Below are 19,094 nucleotides of genomic sequence, written 5' to 3'. Positions count from 1 at the left end.
GGGACCATCATCATCATCAAATACAAATGAAAAGTGTCGGTTAAAAAAACATTGGCAGCTAGTTGTCTACGAATCGCCAAAAATGTTTTTGAGTATATCACGTGGCCCTATACAAAAATATTGTCAATCTATCTATTTATCTATCTATCTACCTATCTATCTATCATTTAGGGCAGAGGCGACGCGTGGTTCCACCGTCAACCTGTTCAATATACCACCAAGACCCTTAAAACATCACAATTTTCTCTATGAGACGTTTCTGTTCAGCTGATTCTTTCGTCGTCGATTTCATCCAACATCTAACGAATAGGACCAATGAAAAATGTTCGTTGACAGAAAATTTCGCTGAAGCTGACCAAAACAAATTTGCTGTCAAATCCCACCAGTGAATTGTCCAACAAACTTTTTATAGAATGCTTAATTTACCGTAGAAAAAGAACAAAAAATATATAACATATTCGAGAAGGTTGCCACTTAATTAGAATTGATAAAGATTTCTTAACAGAAACATAAGCAATACAACCATGTATAAAGAGATTAAAACTTATATATCGTTGTATGATTTTAATTAACTTGCAATGTAGAATCTTGTTTCCTATACACCGAGAATTACTCGTCCTTTTGTTTAAAAAAGATTGAAACATTTGTCAACCGGTCAGTAGACATGTAAATGCAAAGATCAAACGATTTCTTTGACGCAAAAGTAGACGGTTCATTATTATAGTTGAACCAACCAAATACATACGCGCTTGTAACTGTATGTCCCAGGTGCATAAACATCTTGTTAGGCTACCCAAGAAAAAAAGCGTTCGACCAACAGCTATGAACGTACGGCGCAAGGTGTTCGAACGTTATAAAGCGCTCTCATTTTGCACACACCTTCAACGCCCATATGTACATCGCAGCAATGCACGCTGGTTCAATATTTGATTTGAACCGGTGCAAAAGAGAATAGAAAGACCCTCGCCCATGCCACTCACGCTGCTATTCCAGCCGTCGCTCATGCAGCTGCTCCCTCTAGAGCATACGGTGAGAGTACGAGATGCGTGCATGTTTCTGGTTGAACCGGTCATATGAAAGCACTGCTGGAGACGCTAGGTTGATTTATCGTTCAGATCAAATTATCGAACTTTAAGGTTCGGAGATTATTACTTTCATTAAAAATAGTTTACGTGCTGCTGCTGTAATGTTAACGCAAAATCGGTTTTGGGTCGTCTGATTGTTCCTACTTGTTCAGTGAACAGGTTGAACGTACCGACGCGTCTCCTCTGATTTAGGGCATTGCAAAAACAAAACTTTTTTTCTAATTCTCAAAAACCCTCTCCTCTCATATTGTGACAAATCTCAGATGCCAAATTTCACATCATTGGGACAACTCTAGACCCCCGCCCACTTCACTTGAAATTTTGGAAATTGGTACTACGGGAAAATATGCAGGAAAAATATATTTAATGCTATGACTTTTGAGGTAGCGCTCAGAAAATTACAATTCGTACCTCTTTTTAAAGGAAATGACCGTAGTATTTGAATGAAAATATTTCTGTTGCTCGAAAAATAGGGGAAAGTGGGGGGTACTGGGTCATTTTGTCCCTAAAATCCCCTATTTTAATAATTTTTCTGCTCTGTGATACAAATCCTACATATTTTGCAGTTTTTCTAATGTGAAAAAATTTCAGAAATCGAACGGAACCTTTTTGACCTTTGTCCGAATACGAGAAGTTGGGGTTATAGGGCCTTTTGTCATACATATTAAATTTTAACATTTTCTCGTGTATCTCTATTATTCTTCAATCAGTTTTCGTAAAATGTACCTCGTTGGACGTGGAAAAACAAAATAAAAATAGATTCGTTACCCGTAAAATTCACAAACATCAAATTTTTTGACAATTACTCTACAAATTACCTTTTTCATTAAATGTCCTAATACTTCAACTTCCCCTATTTTTTCAGAAATCAAACTTTTCTCATTTGATCCCTAAGCGTATTTTACACTAAAAGTAGTAAATTAAATAAGAATTTATTGTTAAATTAACAGTGTGATATAATGATAAAAATGTGAAATCGAGACTAAATGTCAGAAAATTTGATGTTTTTGAATTTTACCGGTAAAAAATCTATTTTTATTTTATTCCTAAGGATTTTCCACGTTCAACGAGGTATGTTTATGAAAATTGATTGAAGAATAATAGAGATATATGCGCGAGAAAATGATAGAATTTAATATGAATGACAAAAGGCCCTATAATCCTAACTTCTCGTAATCGAACAAAGGTCAAAAACATTCCGTTCAATTTCTGTGATTTGTTCACATTAGAAAAACTGCAAAATATGTAAGATTTGCATCACGGGGCAAAAAAATTATTAACCCATTATAACCCAGCTATGTTAAAACTTTTGGTAATTTATAAAATACTTCGTGGGCCCTCATATTATGCCGAATTAAGTATGGGAAAAATAAAATATCCACTTTGGAACGTTTTGTTGCGAAAAAAACTAACGTATGAAATTTCATACGCTGGGCTGATAGGGTATCAAAAAATCATCACATAGAAAATTCGGCTAAAATCTTTATATTCAGCATAAAATCGAATAATATCTTCAACCTTGCGAGATCATTCATTTAGCAGCTTTTTTGAATGATTTTAATACTTCTCTCCTCTCTCGTGCCGTTTCGTCACATGACTGGTTCGTTGCATCAAACCATCTTTCCCTCGAACTTTGTAATTATTTTAAGAAAAAGAACATTTTCCAACGAGAATTTATATAAAAAATATTCTGGATGGAACCAGGTATGATTTGCTACGTATTAAGCATTTGTTAGCCTTGAATGCACTGACTCAACGTTAAAATCAGCGAGAATGTTGTGAATCCCCTCCTGGTCCTAAAGAGGATATTATTTTGCCTTAGGAAAAAAGATATCGGTTCAGCCTAGCGTATGAAATTTCATACGTTGAACTACTAGCAGAATTTTCGCAATTGTTTCACCAATTTCTTCCATTTTTTCGCACTGAGCCACATCTTTCACACCTCTCATGGCCATTCGTTTACAATCCGAAACAAGAATTAGTGATTTAGAAGAGAAAATTAATAATATGTATTGTTCACATTTTGGTTTTAATTTAGTCAAACTTTGTCATTCGAAAACACAATGGAATTTTATAAAAAAAAGATTATTGAGTATACACATTTTAAACTATAGAGTATTAATTAACGTTCAAAGAAGACCAGAAGTTTTAAAACGCCTTTATTGTATAACAAGTATGATCCTGAAATGTGTTGTTTTTGCGTATGAAATTTCATACGCTAGGACATAATGGGTTAAAAATCGGGGATTTTGGGGACAAAATGACCCAGTACCCCACAGTGATCAGATATTTAGTACAAATATAAATATAATAAAATATAAATCTAATGTAAACTGAAAAACTATAGTCAAATCAACAGACAAACGTAACGTCGAGTCGTCTAATAAACCAAATCTAGTACTTTACCTGTGTAACCTTCCCTTTCTGTTTTTCAAAGTCTGCATGATATTTGACGTTGGACTGAATTTTAGTATTTTCTGCTATCCTCTTTAGTTCCGGAGTTTCTGCAATTGTGGTAGCTTTGGCTTTTGGAATGTGTCTGTAAAACAGAAGATAAAAGAAAAACAATGGTCAGATCAAATTTGCACTACCTGCTGCTGAAGTAGAACTTCATGCTCAATGGTTGCTGAGCTTACTCTTCAAAAACCCTTCCAACATCAGAAATGTCTCATCTCACTGACATGAGAAGATGCTCGTAATCGATTCCACGATGAGACCATTATGCATATCACACAAGGCCTGCCACAATACCGCAGAGGCGACAGTTACACCTTTCCTCCCACCACACCGGTGCATTGTAATTATATGCATAGTTGACATTCCTTAACCACCCCTGTGTCTCAGTTCTTTATATGTTGCATATACTATACATACTAAGGCAACCACTCGAGTCGAGAGACGACGACGATGAAACAAGTTTTGCCGGCCGCTACCCCAGACCACGATTGGCACACGAGAAAGGACTGTTGATCCTTACATCATCTGCTGCAATCATAATCGCCGGCGTCTCGATGGCATTCACACGGTTCGCACGCGCACCACGTCAGCCACCACGGGACGACAAGCGCAGTTCCGCACCGAGCATGTGTGTGGTTTCGGGCTTCGCGAATGCAAATGAAACCATATAGCTTTGCCTACTCGTTGGTTAAGAGGCGGTCACAAAAAGGCTGACATAAGCTTCGACTGTACTGCCTGGGCTATAATACAGAAACTGGGGCCTATTTTTATGATTTCTCTCGGATCACGTCTGTGAAACCTCGGCATTGAAAGGCGGAAAGGGACTAACTAGTTCGCTACGGCTATGTACGGGACGGGTACGTTCAATTAAACATGCCAGAAAAAAGGGAAGAAAAGTGCATAGGCCACGAGAAATACGATATGCACTCTCGAGTCGGAATACTGAGATGCTGGAAGAGGCGCCGCATGTCAAGAGCCCGGTTTCGAACTGGTTATGCTGAATAGGACCGATAGCACGTCGTTCGGTGTTCTTAGACGGGTCATTTTACTTGGTAAACACTACTGCGAAATCACTTTCTGGAGAATCGGTTTGTCTCTACGTATGGGATTTTTTCTAGGAGAACAACACCAGGGAAAACTCTTACGCGAGTATTCTGCCGTCAACTCGGGAGTTGGTAAAACTGTTCTATTATGCTATAAGTACTATGACTCGAATGATTAAAAACAAGAAAACTGTCACAACTTAGCTTAGCTTAGCTGACCACCCGTGAGTTACCCGTGATTGATGAAAGCCTGTTGAAATTGCATATTGAACCAATTGTATGATACTTGGGAGTAGTACATCATACTCAACGTGCAACCTAAAGAGACTAAGATTATAGTATAATCAATATCGTAGATGGCCACGCCCTTGCAGCTCCATTATGGGATGGGAAAGAATGTTAGTTCAACACTTTTGATTAATATGAGCGAGGAATTCTCTACATCATCCACAAGTGTCGCGAGATAAGATTGGTTTTAGTAGGTAGGGAAATAATTCAGGGTATATCTTGGCAGATATTTCACGCGCATTGTATTTTCATTTTAGATCAAAGTTTTCAGGTGTGCGACCTCCAGTAGAAATATGAATGCCGTTCGAATAGGCATTTTGATAATTATTCTTCCGCGGGGAGTTACATAAAGGGACAATACCGCGTGGAATATAATAGAGGTATCTATTCATCTATGGACAATATGATCTTTGTAATATGTACGAAAGTCGTTCGCAATCAATTTCCGAGAATTCGAAACGAGGAATTTGAACTCCGAACAGCCGGCCATTGGGAGTATTGCTTCTTATTAACACTTCAATGATCATTTCCAAAGCTTACAGTACAAAGCAAGCCTACAAAACGTATAAAAGATATCCCAAATGAATGTGAAGAAATTCACTGCGAAATGTTAATGACAAGTTGGCATCTCCACTCTCCCTATCAGACACGTTTCCATAATTGGGTCAAGTGCCAAATTGCAAACGACATGTTTATTGTGTGTAATAAATATAATAAACTCAACGACAAGGGCTCTTGATTCATCGGAGGCCCAGAAGAAGAATGGATTGGAGAAGAGCAATACTGACAAAGACCGACTACCATATGAGCGGTTCAAACTCGAAAGAATGACGCAGAGCACTGCATTCCGATGGCCCTACATGTTCTGACAGAGTGGAGTTCTGGAGTGTTGAAATGTTTACCTCTGTTTAGGAAAGCAAAAGTAGTACAAAGCTAGTGTCAGACCTTCATGAGACGTCAAGAAGTCACTTTTGGAGGTATTCGTCAATGTAGATTTGTCGGTTTAATAAAAATAACAACTCATTTAAAAAAACTGGTTTATTTTGACACATCCACAGATCGTTTGCCACACAAAACAACTTTTTGTGCAATTCGGCAGCTTCATCTTAGGCCAATTCAAAAAAATTCTTTCATGAAAGTTTGCTTTATTTAAAAACAGTTTTTGAACCAAAGCTTTGAAAGTAATACCTTGGTGTGGAAGAGCCGGTACATTAAGGGGGTCCTCTACTCTCATGGTTATAAAAAATCGTTTTTTTTTTCTTTGTTTAATTTCATTCTATATGTTTCGGAGAATACGCCACAAAAGGATTAGGTGAAAATCATATTCCTTGGCCTGATTCTGGGAACCGAAAGGTACCCATATCAGACCGTTTCTGAGATACTAAGCACGGCGCACCACGATGGCGCTTGTCTATGGAAAAATCATTGTTTAAAGAATTCACCGGTCCATTCTGGACGGTTTATGTATATGTGAGCATCTGTGAATGGTGTCTTGTTTTTCTTTTGGGGACGAGATTATCGTACGGAAGAAAGAATACATCGGACATGTTAAGAAGCGTATGGGAAGGAGATTACGAAAACTGAAGAAAGAAAACAAAGGTATCAGTGGGAAAGGAAAGGGAAAGTTGAAGGACAAATCAATCGGCCAGCTAACAAAATTTTATGGGCTAGCGATTTGGAGAAACTCAAATTCAGTAGAACATATGCGAAATCCAATCTGGGCTTCCCTCGAACACTGCTCGTCATCGAACGAAAATCCCCAAACTCAAAGTGTTCACCCGGCGAGGACAGTTGGTGCAAGTGGCGTCAGGCTGAAGTAAAAGGAACTTTAGAAACTTTCGAACATGTCAGGATTTACGAAAGTCTACCATCTAATGATTTATTAGAAAGATGCTTAGGAGCTTACACCCAAAATAACAATGAGTCTCAGAATAGTGTAATCTGGGCCTTAGCGCCAAAACACTTGTTCAAATTCTGGCAGGCAGATGTTCAATCTTGCGACTTATTTAGCAGTCAGCATCGTCAGAAGAAGAAGGATTTTCATCGATATTACAAGATATGGAGGTGATGGGAATTATCTTGGGGACTGAAGCTGAAAGATGTGCTACTCGACTCGACGGTGAAAGTGGGTGTCGCGGCAAAACAGGCCCGAATTCAACAGAGAGAGAGAGAGAGAGAGAGAGAGAGAGAGAGAGAGAGAGAGAGCAAAATGAGCAAAACCAAGAACATTTTCGTGATGAGGAAGGTGAACTCTGCGGACCCGTTATAGTAGATTATCTAGTAAGTTACTACTGTCGAGTTATACACCGTACTTTATCTTTAAACGCGTTTTCCCGAATGTAGTGTTTTTTTAGCGGTCAAGTAAGACTTTTCATAGAAGTACTTCTCCGATTTCAATAATTTTTTCTCCAATATTTCAGAAAACATACCGCTATAAGGGATTTGCAAAATGTCAATTTGTTCCATTTTTTATGGCCCTTAATACGTCAAAAAAATAACGTAAATATTGGAAATTTTCACAAATCGTTACATAACATTTATAAAGTATAAAATAAAAGAAATCACTCTCATCTAAACATAGCCAACGTGACTATGATTATAAAAATATGAGTTTTCTGATTACAGATTACCCAATTTGCCACAACTTTACTTAAGCGGGACCCATGCAGTTTCAACATCAATGTCATCAATGAAGTTTCAAGGTCGCGAGAGACTTTTCTTCTCGACTTCAAAAGCAAAATTGAAAGGTCAAAACATCTATCTTCAAAATAAAAAAAAGTTTCCAAATCCATTGAGTAGATGCTTTACAATTTATTCCCAAAACGTGCTCAATTTTAGGCCTTGCGAGTAGAAGACCCTTTTAATATATGCTGTTACTTAGTGTAGAATTAGACTTCATCCTTTACGGTTATTATACAACCGCCAGAAGAAACCTAAAACTTTGGTACACAATCGGGAATTAGCGAATCAGAAAAGGTCATATATGTCTAGTGATTCACTCAATATAGAATTGACAAAGCCTATGATGCAAAACCTTAAGGTCCGTCCAGGTTAAGTCTTCGATACGGAGCAATACCTTGACCTATGAACTCCTAGAATGTTGGTAGTCGCCTCTTACGATATGGGAGCAGATTCTCAGTGGTTCTATGCTTGGCTGAAATGGAGCAAAAAAAAATTAGCCCTCCGGACACCACTCGGCTTAATACGAAAACATTGCGTTTACCGGCGAAAATTGGCATTTTTCTCACAATACTTTGGGTAAATCTAGTGGACCTTACGTAATAAAATACTGCGAAATAAACCAATAAGAGGTGAAAGAAACTACGAGTTTGGCTATGATTGAATCTCAAATGCAGCCAAAGTTGACTCTCTCATCCGACGCAGACCAAAAATAAGTACAAATTATTTCGCGATGGATGGCATCATCATTAACTCTTCGCACAAATACAAAAAATAAATGAAATACTTATACCACGGCAGCAGTACATCCACGAAAGCCAGAAAGGAACTGCATGCAGTTCACCTCCGATGGCTGCAGCTGATGTTGGCTAAGCGCCCACTATACCGTACGAAGCGGTCCACCCAAAAGGTTTACAACGGGGAAAGCGCCACGAATATTAACGAGGTATGGAGAGCAACAACAGTGCTATTTTTAGCACTCAACGGTGTCTGGAGATTATAAGCATAATTTACATCTGGAACAATTCAAAAAATATTACTGAGGTCGAACGTACTGTGGCGAGACTTTATACAGTAAAAGATACAACACTTACTGATCATAGATCAAACCATCAATAAATTGTGTCATGGTTCCATATTGGGACAGTGTATGGCTGCAATTAATTGAAACTTAGAAGAAAAATGAACTGTAAACAATTCCACACAAACGTTAGGGAGGAGGAACAAGAAGCAAACGCTGCCTTTCACTGTAACCGATTTTAATCAGCGGCAAACTCAACCTATATGAGAAGTAATGCATCTAATGTATGTGTGTCGTGAAAACAATATAGGGATGTTCGTGTTTAGATTAATTCTGTTTGGGCTACTCGTTCTGTTCGGGCATGTGATTGAGCTCCATCTCAAACAACCGATTCGCATCAGAATCTACCAGCCAATAAGTTAGATGCACTCAAACATTTAGAAAATTTGAATAGAAATGAATAATACTTAAAAAGATAGCAGCACGTATACAAAGTAATTTGCAATTATTTTCGTCGAAATGTAGCCTATGTACCAAATTTCAAGATTACGATTCCAATGGTTAATGCTGGTTGGTTGATTTGCTGCCATCCCTACATTCCTACAAGTTTCACTACAATCATACATGGCGACTGGATCGGTTTTTAATTGCAATTTAATAATAATTTTTGCCGTTGAATAAGCAAAGTATGCCATAGACAATTGTAACATTCCACAATAATAGGGGGTTTACATATTGTGAAGTCATACGTATGCACACCAATCGTTTATTTCTTTTGGATTTTCGATGCTAGTAGTGTTTTTTTTAAATGTACCTAGCGTTCTAAAATTTATTATGCAAAAAAATTTGTATCTAGTTAGAAGTAAGTTTCATTAGTAGCCCAGTTCAAAGAATCTTACAAACTCTATATACTTGGGAAAATTTTAGTTAATATTATTTCCGAGAAAATCTATAAATTTGACCGAGTTGCTTGTCTACAGGGAACGCTGGATTGCAAACAAAATCAAAATAAAACTTAACACATTTTTTCGCTCGCGTTGGTACAATGCAAATGAACGCATAACCCTGCACGGCGCATGGTTGAAACGACAAGATTCGCAATACCACATCTAACACGGTGCTACAGTGATTTTGTACTTTTCAAGTGACCTAGTATAGGTTGTAGATCTCGCCAAATGCAACACAATATTTGAAACATGTTGTATACCCTCAAAATCTTGATTTATTTTTCTGAATTTTCGGCATTAAAAACATTTTTGTGCGGTCATTTTTCAACTGATTGCAAAGGAAATGACCTTTCCAACGGTATGCTTTGTTATATACTTTGCGGTTTAGGGTCAACAATATGAAAACAATCATAATTTTGCGATTTTTCCATGAAAATTATAAAAATTACTCAACATTCTTCCAGAGAAGCGCCTTTGTTTTAGTAAAATTTTAAAGAGAGCATTCAATTTCGCATCCAATGACCTATTTATCGTCAAAATCGGTTGAAAAATGGCAGAGTTATTAATTCATAGATAGAGGTATTAGTTTGGTTATAATTTCCCTTGAATGTGAATGTTGTTCGCTTATTTTTAGATACCGATGCAATTTATTTTATTACAAAATTGGGGATAAAAAGATTTTTAGTTGAAGACACTTGACGATTCGATTGTTCCCGTAATATTTCAAAAAGGGATTCATCCTAATCTTGAAAAATTAAATATAATGTTGCATATTTCGCTAAACTCGTTTACGCGAATGATGGAAATGTTAGTTACGAGAACTGTACGCAAAAATGATCTTAAAAACCTGTGTTAATACAACTAGTGGTGCGATTGTGCCTTTCTCATTTATCGAAACTATGATTCATTAGCTGGTTATATAATTATGTAAATGTCTTTTACATTACAGAATCACACGACTACCACGAAAGGCAACGGTGACTCGCTTTAATCAAAAATGCATAATCTTAATCAGCATGAGTTTAATGCTATCTTCATGTGAGGGACCATCCATAAATGACGTAACATTTTTGAGTGATTTTTAACACCCCCCTCCCTCCGTAGCATTTCGTCACAAACCTCTAAATACCCCCCTGGTAATCACGTAGCTTGACGGTAACCCTGCCCCCCCCCCCCTGTCACCGCAATTTTTTTTAAAAATTCTGTTCTATTCCCCTTTAAAAAAGCTACGTAGCATGACATAACCCCCTCCCCCCTATTTTCACACATCATCACAAAATACAAAACTCCCCCCTCCCCCATATAATGCTACGTCATTTATGAATAATCCCTGATAATATTTTAAAATACTGGAGGAATAGTAGGGTGGCACCAATTTTAGAAATCAGTAGAACCGATCTAAAACTACTTGCCATACGACCTCATTCAACCATGCAAATTGTTGATTTGATAGGTTGCACTATATTTTAGCACAAATGGTTTAAAGTTTGTATGTGATTTAACATCGATAAACGATCCACATTATTTAATATTTCGTAGACACGTTCCTATGTATTCTAAAAATATATGCTATGCTGATTTCGGTAGATACGAGTACCGTGTACAACTTCCCCGAAGAGTGTAATAGGCTGCGACTTCTGATTCAAAAGTTATTCCTTATACAATGCATAAGTGTCTACATCGTTGGTGAAAATTGAATTTATCTGAATACTCTGGCTGATACTTCAATCAAGTTAACCGTGATATGCTAGCAATAAGCCGAATTAGGCAGCTATCAACATAGGCGTGCATAGTTCAGATGCGAGCGTCATAAATAGACCATCTGAAGGACAAGAGTTCGGTTCTAAATTATTAATATTTTAATTTTTTTTACTGCCTGTAAAACGGGAACGTTATTATGGAGAATTATTAGTTTCCAATAAAGTAATAAGGGAGATCTAAACCGTTATTTCTGACGTGTTATTTTATTTCAGCAAATTTATATTCTAACGTTATATTCACGATGCTACTCCAATCTTAGTCCCAGGATGATTCGTCCAAAAGTTTTGGTTAAAATCAAATCGTGCTTCATGGCCGGAGACACTCTTGCTGGCGTATAGTGACAGATATTGCCCGACTTACTCAATTAACCTACCTTCAGTTTACGGGGCACTCTATAGCAGCGCCAGCTCCACAGGGATGTGGTGAACATCAGTTGAACTTCAAAATAACGGGAATCTTGCCTGCTTCAGTCTCGTTTCAATTTTAATTTGCTCAATGTACACAAAAAAAAATTCATAAAAATAATTCTGTTACAATTCGATCCCAAGTCCTTTGGATCAAATGTTTCGGACGATACCATCTGGACTATATTTCCGCTTTATAGCAACTGGTGACCACAAAAAATACGTGAAGGTTTACTTGATTGAAGGTTCAGCTCGCCGGGTAGCCAGAGACAGCACTATTTTCATAACTTTCAGGGCAATGAAAGTTTAATTTTGCAATAACTCATGAACCAGTTGTCATAGCTATGATCTGTCTTTAGAAGAAGTTGTTCTACTTGACTGAATCTATAGAATGCAGCATAAAATATATATTTTTAGGGGCACCAGGCGGCATATTTATGAATTTCATGAAAATGTGTTATTTTCTCATAGTAAACTAACTTGGTTCTGTAGTATTAAATTTTTTTCATACATCCTCGTGCCACCCTAAGGAATAGGTTTGGATGAGTGGAGGGGGGGGGTCTAGTAAAATGAGATTGAAGTATGCGTCACAAATCCTTTATCTTATTTCGGAAAGCGGGGTGGATAAAGGGAATGCGGGTGTTTTCTGGAGGGGAGTGATGAAGGTGGATGGTTTAAGGGTAAGGAGGGGGGGGGGGGGGGGTTCTTGCAACACTCGGCTGCATCTTATACGTTCCATTTAAGACTTGGTTTGAGAAAATCGGTTCAGTCATCACCGAAGAACCGGTGTGTGGAATAAGTGGAATATGCCCGGAATCCGGAACTTCCGAAATTGTCGATAATAAGCAATATATTTAAAGAATGTTTGATTGGCAATCATCTAGACCTACGTGACGAATGAAAATTTTTTAAAGTCACGTAAATAAATTTAGCCTATTTAGGTATTACTTATTACGATTACAACGGTTTATACAGGAAATTCCAATGTGACCTTACTAACCACCCTGTAACTTTAGAACCAAAAGTCAGAACCGAATAAAATTCAATAGCTTACTGTATCTTTCATTTGAAATCAAGTTTTTGAAAATCGATCAAGAATTCGCTGGGCAATAGGTGTGATATTAGTTTAGGAACATGGCGAGTTCCCGGGGACACCATGAACCGTCATAGGTGACCAATGTGGTCAAAGCTACTTCGATTGATCATTGGTGATCTAGACCCGTAAATCCAAGTAATGTTGCACCCATGTCAACAAGTGTGACTCCATTTGGATATCATGGTGGTATCCATTTATATTGTAATTTGCTGTGTGTCCAAACTCTTCAACCCTCAACTCCGGAAGTCGGATCAACTAAAATTCAACAGCAGCTTTTGGGAGCGTTATATCTTTCATTTGAAGCTAAGTTTGTGTAAATCGGTTCAGCCATCTCTGAGAAAATTGTGAGTTTAAATGACACACACATACACAGACATTCATACACATTCATACACACAGATCTTTTCTCGACGAAATGAATCGAATAGTATATGACACTCGGCCCTCCGGGCCTCCGTTAAAAGGCGATTTTTAGAGTGATTGCATAGCCTTTCTTTATATGAAAAAGGCAAAACTCATTAGCATAATGTAGTATGCAAATTCGTAGACGTCTCAGAGCGCTTCGTATAAATTTCATAATATTTTCACTAATTCATCAAAGCTTTACTGCTGCCCTCAATCGATAGAATGCGTATGCATCAGCATCTTTGCTTCGTTACTAAGAACCAATATAACACATGACCTGAGCACTGCGAAATTTTTCTGTGTGAGCGGAAGGAAAACTTCAATCGACTGCCACATTTGTCAAACTACCATTTCAGCAAATGCTTTGAACAAAGATGGCAGACGCTACTCTAACCAAGGGCCTGCAAATGGGACTGGTGCGTTACATAATTTTGGAAGCAACTTTTAAAGATGGTTTACATTGTCAAAACAGTCTGCTCTCCTAGTGAACTATGTTTACCTAATGTTACATATTTTCTAAGCTTTGGAATGCAAGCTGAAAACAAAATGTCGATAATGCTGAAACATTTCTTTTTTGACTTGTTTCACGATAAAACATGTAATAGATTCCAAGAAATCAAATTTAAATTAGGAAAAACCCAGTTATACCCAATTTATTTTTAATCTTATATAAATAAATTAAAACTAAATTTCTGGTTGGGTCCCAATACCATGTGTCATTTTTTGGTTTATTCCAATGCAGTTGACGTTAGTCATGCGTAGTCAATTCCGCAAAAAAAAATATTTTTAGAAATTAGAAATACAGGGTAATACCTTTCTTTCACCTTCGCTTAGGTTAAAAGATACTAAGCCCTGCGAGTATAACATTACACTAGAAAATAAATTGTAATTCGTTCTGAAAATTTAAGGGGAAATTCACTTGCTGCGTTTAGAAAACTGACTTCGATGCATGTAATAAGAGAAGAATTTTATTCTTCATTCAGGGACCCAATTGAAAGTAAATGAATATAGTGAATTATATTCTTGTTTCGTAGTGTTAGAAGAAGCGAACACTCCAATATTCACTGGAATTTGATGAGTCGACATTATGTCGCGAATACTTTTACTTTAGTAATAAGTCTAAAGTAATGAACGATACAATCACAAGTAAAAATATGCTACCTTGACATAATTTGGCATTTGCCCTTATGCCATCCATACAGAATCTCCCGAGTGAAATTGTGCAACAGTGATATTAAATTTTTATACCAAATTCGCTTTTGAGGGGGGCGGGGAATTATTGCAGCAATGAACTTATTTGGAAATAATAAGCCTTATTTAACTAGTCCTGAACATAAAAAGTATGTTTTTGAACAATAAAATCAACACATCTATGAATGAGGTAAGTTGGCGGAATGCCAAAAAATAAGCAATCAAATGGAAATTCGATTACATCAATGGTTCTTATGAAATGTGGCGATTGTCTTTTCAATAAAACTGTATATTATTTCTATTATATTTCAGTTTCAATACCCCGTCATTTAGACTTCGCGCGTACTCCATATTCAAAAGCAAATTTTCGACGTTATCCAGGCGATTGTCCGAAATAGTTGTGCCCTGCATTGACGAGAGACACACTCTCTTACTTTGAAGTGAATTTCAGAAATGAAAATATTTGATGACTATTCTTGCACTGTAAATAGTACCGCCAACTTGCCCCGTGTGCGTCACCACCAACTTACCTCAACATCATATTCTGTGAAATTACTTTTGTAATGTCAATACGGATACTGAAAGCTCTTTTCACGCACTATCGAAAAATGTAATACAATATTTTTATATAATTTATATAATAAGACAGCGCTTATGTCTATTAGAAACGGAGAAAAGGGGATTCCGACTTACCCCCACCGCCAACTAGCCCCGAACTCCCCTACACCTTACAGTTACGTTTACTTCACTTTAATCTACGTGAAAAAATTTATAGCGCGTAATAAATAACATATGATGAATATAACTAATATTTTTAGCGTTCAATGTTTTAGCTTGTTTCTACTCACTTAGAGGCAATGTAAATTCCATTTCGATATCAATAACAATTTTGAGTTGACAATTGTATTGCTCGATACTTCAGGATGTCTATTACCCACAAAAAATAAAAAAAAAAGCGGAAATGAAATAAATTATATTTTCCTCGATGTTCCGTACATATATATCAATATAGCAATACACAAGCAGGCAGACAGTTAACGGACTAGACTGCCCTTGTATGCAAAAGTGACGTAAGCGCCACTTTGGTCAAATTTCATTTTTTTCATATTTCTGAGTTCTCCACAAATCCACGTCTTTCAGTGTAATTGTCTTTAAAAAATTATGCAAAATGACCTTTTAAAACGAGAAAAATAAAGTGACGTAGACGCCATTTTTTACCAAAGTGACATACCGGTGCAATATAGTATTGAAGGTATATTTAACAAGGTAAAACAATTTATTCTTAAGCTGTTGTATCATAAGTAATGGTAGGAGCTAGATAAGCACCATTTTGTGATGTAAATGGCTAGGGTGGTATTATAATTAAGCTAGGGTGATTCTAATTAGTTTTTAGCACGATCAATTTTTTTAACCATTTATTTATTATAAAGAAGTCTCATGTGCAAGTTCGAATGCTTCTTTAAAGCAGCAAGCTTAGTCTTTTTCAACATGGATTTTTGATACCACTATAATGTACGAATGTATCTTGGTGAAAACTTTTGTTCAAAACCTTGACCGCTGTTGTTTTTCATTTTAGTGCGCAATTGGTACCCAACCAATTTCAACCAAAACACCTGCAAATGAAATGGAATTTATTCAAGTTTCATAAACCGTGAATTGAACTGTTCACATATCCGGCTCTAAATCTATACGAAAATTTCATGGGGTCAGTCCAAGGCAATGTTAAGCCAGTTTCATTATTTTTCAAAGTATGAAAACTGATATCAATATATCATGAAGATTAATAAATTGTATATATAAAGGCTTAACATTAATTTTGAAACCATCTGAGAGACGTTGTGGATTCATGAGTAATCCATACCTGTGAAACGTTTGTACCTGAATACACCTGTTATTCGACACGCTTGATCCACTAAAAATACAATCAGATTAAGACCAATTCCAGAATATCCGTATTAGGGCATTGCAAAAAAAATTTTTTTTTTGAATTCTCAAAGGCCCCCCCCCCTCTCATATTGTGACAAATGTCAAAGTAAGCTCAGATGCCAAATTTCACATCATTTGGACAATTTTAGACCCCCGCCCACTTCGCTTGAAAATTTTTGAAATTGGTATATGGGAAAATATGGAGGAAAAATACATTAAATGCTATAACTTTTGAAGTAGCAATCAGAAAATTACAATTTATATCTCTTTTGGAAGGAAATAATCGTAGTATTTGAATGGAGATATTTTTGTTTCTCGGAAAATACGGGAAAGTGGGGTACTGGGTCATTTTGTCCTTAAAATCCCCTATTTTTAATGATTTTTCTGTTCCGTGATGCAAATCATACATATTTTGTAGTGTTTCTAATGTGAAAAAATCTCAAAAATCGATCGGAACCTTTTTGACCTTTGTCCGAATACGAGAATCTGGGGTTATATGGCCTTTTGTCATTCATGTTGAACTTCATCATTTTCTCGTGAATATATCTCTATTTTTCGCTCAATTTTCATAAACTATACCTTGTTGAACGTGGAAAATCCTTAGGATTATAACAAAAATAGATTCGTTACCGGTAAAATTCAGGAACATCATATTATCTGACATATAGTGTCGATTTCACATTTTTATCGTAAAATCGCACATATTAACTCCATTTAACAACAAAATTCTTATTTAATTTACTACTTTTAGTGTAAACTATGCTTAGGGATCACATGAGAAAAGTTTCATTCCTGGAAAAATAGGGGAAGTTGAGGTATTAGGACAAATAATGATAAAAATGAGATTTGTAGAGTAAATATCAAAAAGTTTGATGTTTCTGAATTTTACCTTTAACGTTTTTATTTTTGTTTTATTCCTCAGAATTTTTCACGTTCAACAAGTTACATTTTATGAAAATTGATTGAATAATAATAGAGATATATGCATGAGAAAATGATAAAATTTAATATGAATGACAAAAAGCCCTATAACCCCAACTTCTCGTATTCGGACTAAGGTCAAAAGGGTTCCGATCGATTTCTGAAATTTTTTCGCATTAGAAAAACTACAAAATATGTATGATTTGCACCACGGAGCAGAAAAATCATTAAAAATATGGGATTTTTGGTCCAAAATGACCCAGTACCCCACTTTCCCGTATTTTTCTAGAAACAAAAATATCTCCATTCAAATACTACGATTATTTCCTTCCAAAAGAGGTATAAATTGTAATTTTCTGATTGCTACTTCAAAAGTTATAGCATTTAATGTATTTTTCCTCCATATTTTCCCATAGTACCAATTTCAAAAATTTTCAAGCGAAGTGGGCGGGGGTCTAAAATTGTCCAAATGATGTGAAATTTGGCATCTGAGCTTACTTTGACATTTGTCACAATATGAGAGGGGGGCCTTTGAGAATTCAAAAAAAATTTTTTTTTGCTATGTCCTAATCCGTATACTAGGGAGACTTCAAATGTGGTTGAATAGTTTATAGACAACCTATATGATGTATTTTGATGTGTCGTGTAACAGGAATATTCACTAAAAAACTACCAAAGAAGCGGGAAACCGGAATTACCGGGACCAATCGTTAAGTGGAAAACCGTATCCAAATGTCTTCAAATATGATTGTATTTTGCACAGATCACAGAATTTGATGTGCCGCATGACAGAAATAATTACTATAATTGTGTTTGGTCCGAACTTCCATATTCCAAAATTGTTAATAAAGTGTCCCTATTTGACATTGAATTTGCATTGTCCATAAATTATAGGGTTGATATTATTTGATATGTCGCATGACAGAAATGTTTAACAAAACGTTTCATCCCGGATGACTTGTGACAATGACATGTGATAGCATTGTTCGTAGAAAACCGAGCTGGTGCACCTTGATGTGCCGCGTGACAGGAATATTCACTTAAAAATTCGTCCGTTGAAAATGAATCCGGAATCACCGAATGGGTTGTAAAGTTTCTCCGTGTTTCCGGATGACTTTACATGTCTGGAGATCATCGTTATTGTGCCGCATGGCAAGTATCTTCAAGTATAAATGTTTCACAAACATAGGTAGCGCATTCCGTACTCACTAGGACTTTCAGCCCACAACCGCTTCCACGTTGCTTAAAAAAGGCCTACATGATAGCAAAATGAAGTCATAGTGTTCAAATGTAGGATAAAATATACATTACATTTTATAATAATGCCTGACTTGCAGCTAAACTTAAAAATTAATGAAAATGTGCTGAATGGCCATCGGGCATACCCCACGAAACATCCGTATAGATCCAAAACCGACCATCTGACTAGAGCACCACATATAGCCTCGGAAACTTGAATGAATTCATAATCATTTGCAGATAATTTAGTTGAAACGGTTGATAATATACGACACGTTTTACCCGGTACTATTGGTTTGTATACGTACGTCAGAATTGCATAAAAACAGTGAAATGAAATCGCTATTTTTTGCAAAAGTGGCGTTAGCTAAAATTTACAAGGTTTTTGCAAAAAAGTGAAAATTTAAGCAATTGGCTATTATCTACGATGGATTGTACACATTTTTTACAGAACAGATAGTTGAAACATTATTCGTGCTTTTGAAAACATCACGAAATACTAAAATTGGTTTCCTGAAAAATATTCCTATTGGCACTAACGTCAGAATTGCATAAAAGGGCAGTACACGCCCCAATCATCAGTTTTCATTCTATTATGCATCTACTTTGTGACGTTCGGATAAAAAAAAAA

At 36.4% G+C, this 19,094-nt stretch overlaps 1 protein-coding gene across 3 annotated transcripts in view; it reads right to left on the bottom strand.

Annotated features, from left to right (window-relative positions):
* Positions 1-19,094, bottom strand: part of LOC131691940 (LIM and SH3 domain protein Lasp) — a 174,398-nt gene that overhangs the window by 47,152 nt on the left and 108,152 nt on the right. For all 3 annotated transcript variants that reach the window (XM_058978717.1, XM_058978719.1, XM_058978720.1), the window contains one exon: positions 3,492-3,624. In XM_058978717.1, the coding sequence (XP_058834700.1) occupies positions 3,492-3,624 (133 nt within the window). The remainder of the gene's footprint in view (positions 1-3,491; positions 3,625-19,094) is intronic.

This window comes from Topomyia yanbarensis, chromosome 3, assembly GCF_030247195.1.
Source record: "Topomyia yanbarensis strain Yona2022 chromosome 3, ASM3024719v1, whole genome shotgun sequence".
Taxonomy (NCBI): domain Eukaryota; kingdom Metazoa; phylum Arthropoda; class Insecta; order Diptera; family Culicidae; genus Topomyia; species Topomyia yanbarensis.
The sequence above is the reverse complement of the archived record's forward strand: the minus strand, read 5'-3'. Positions and strand labels throughout refer to the sequence as shown.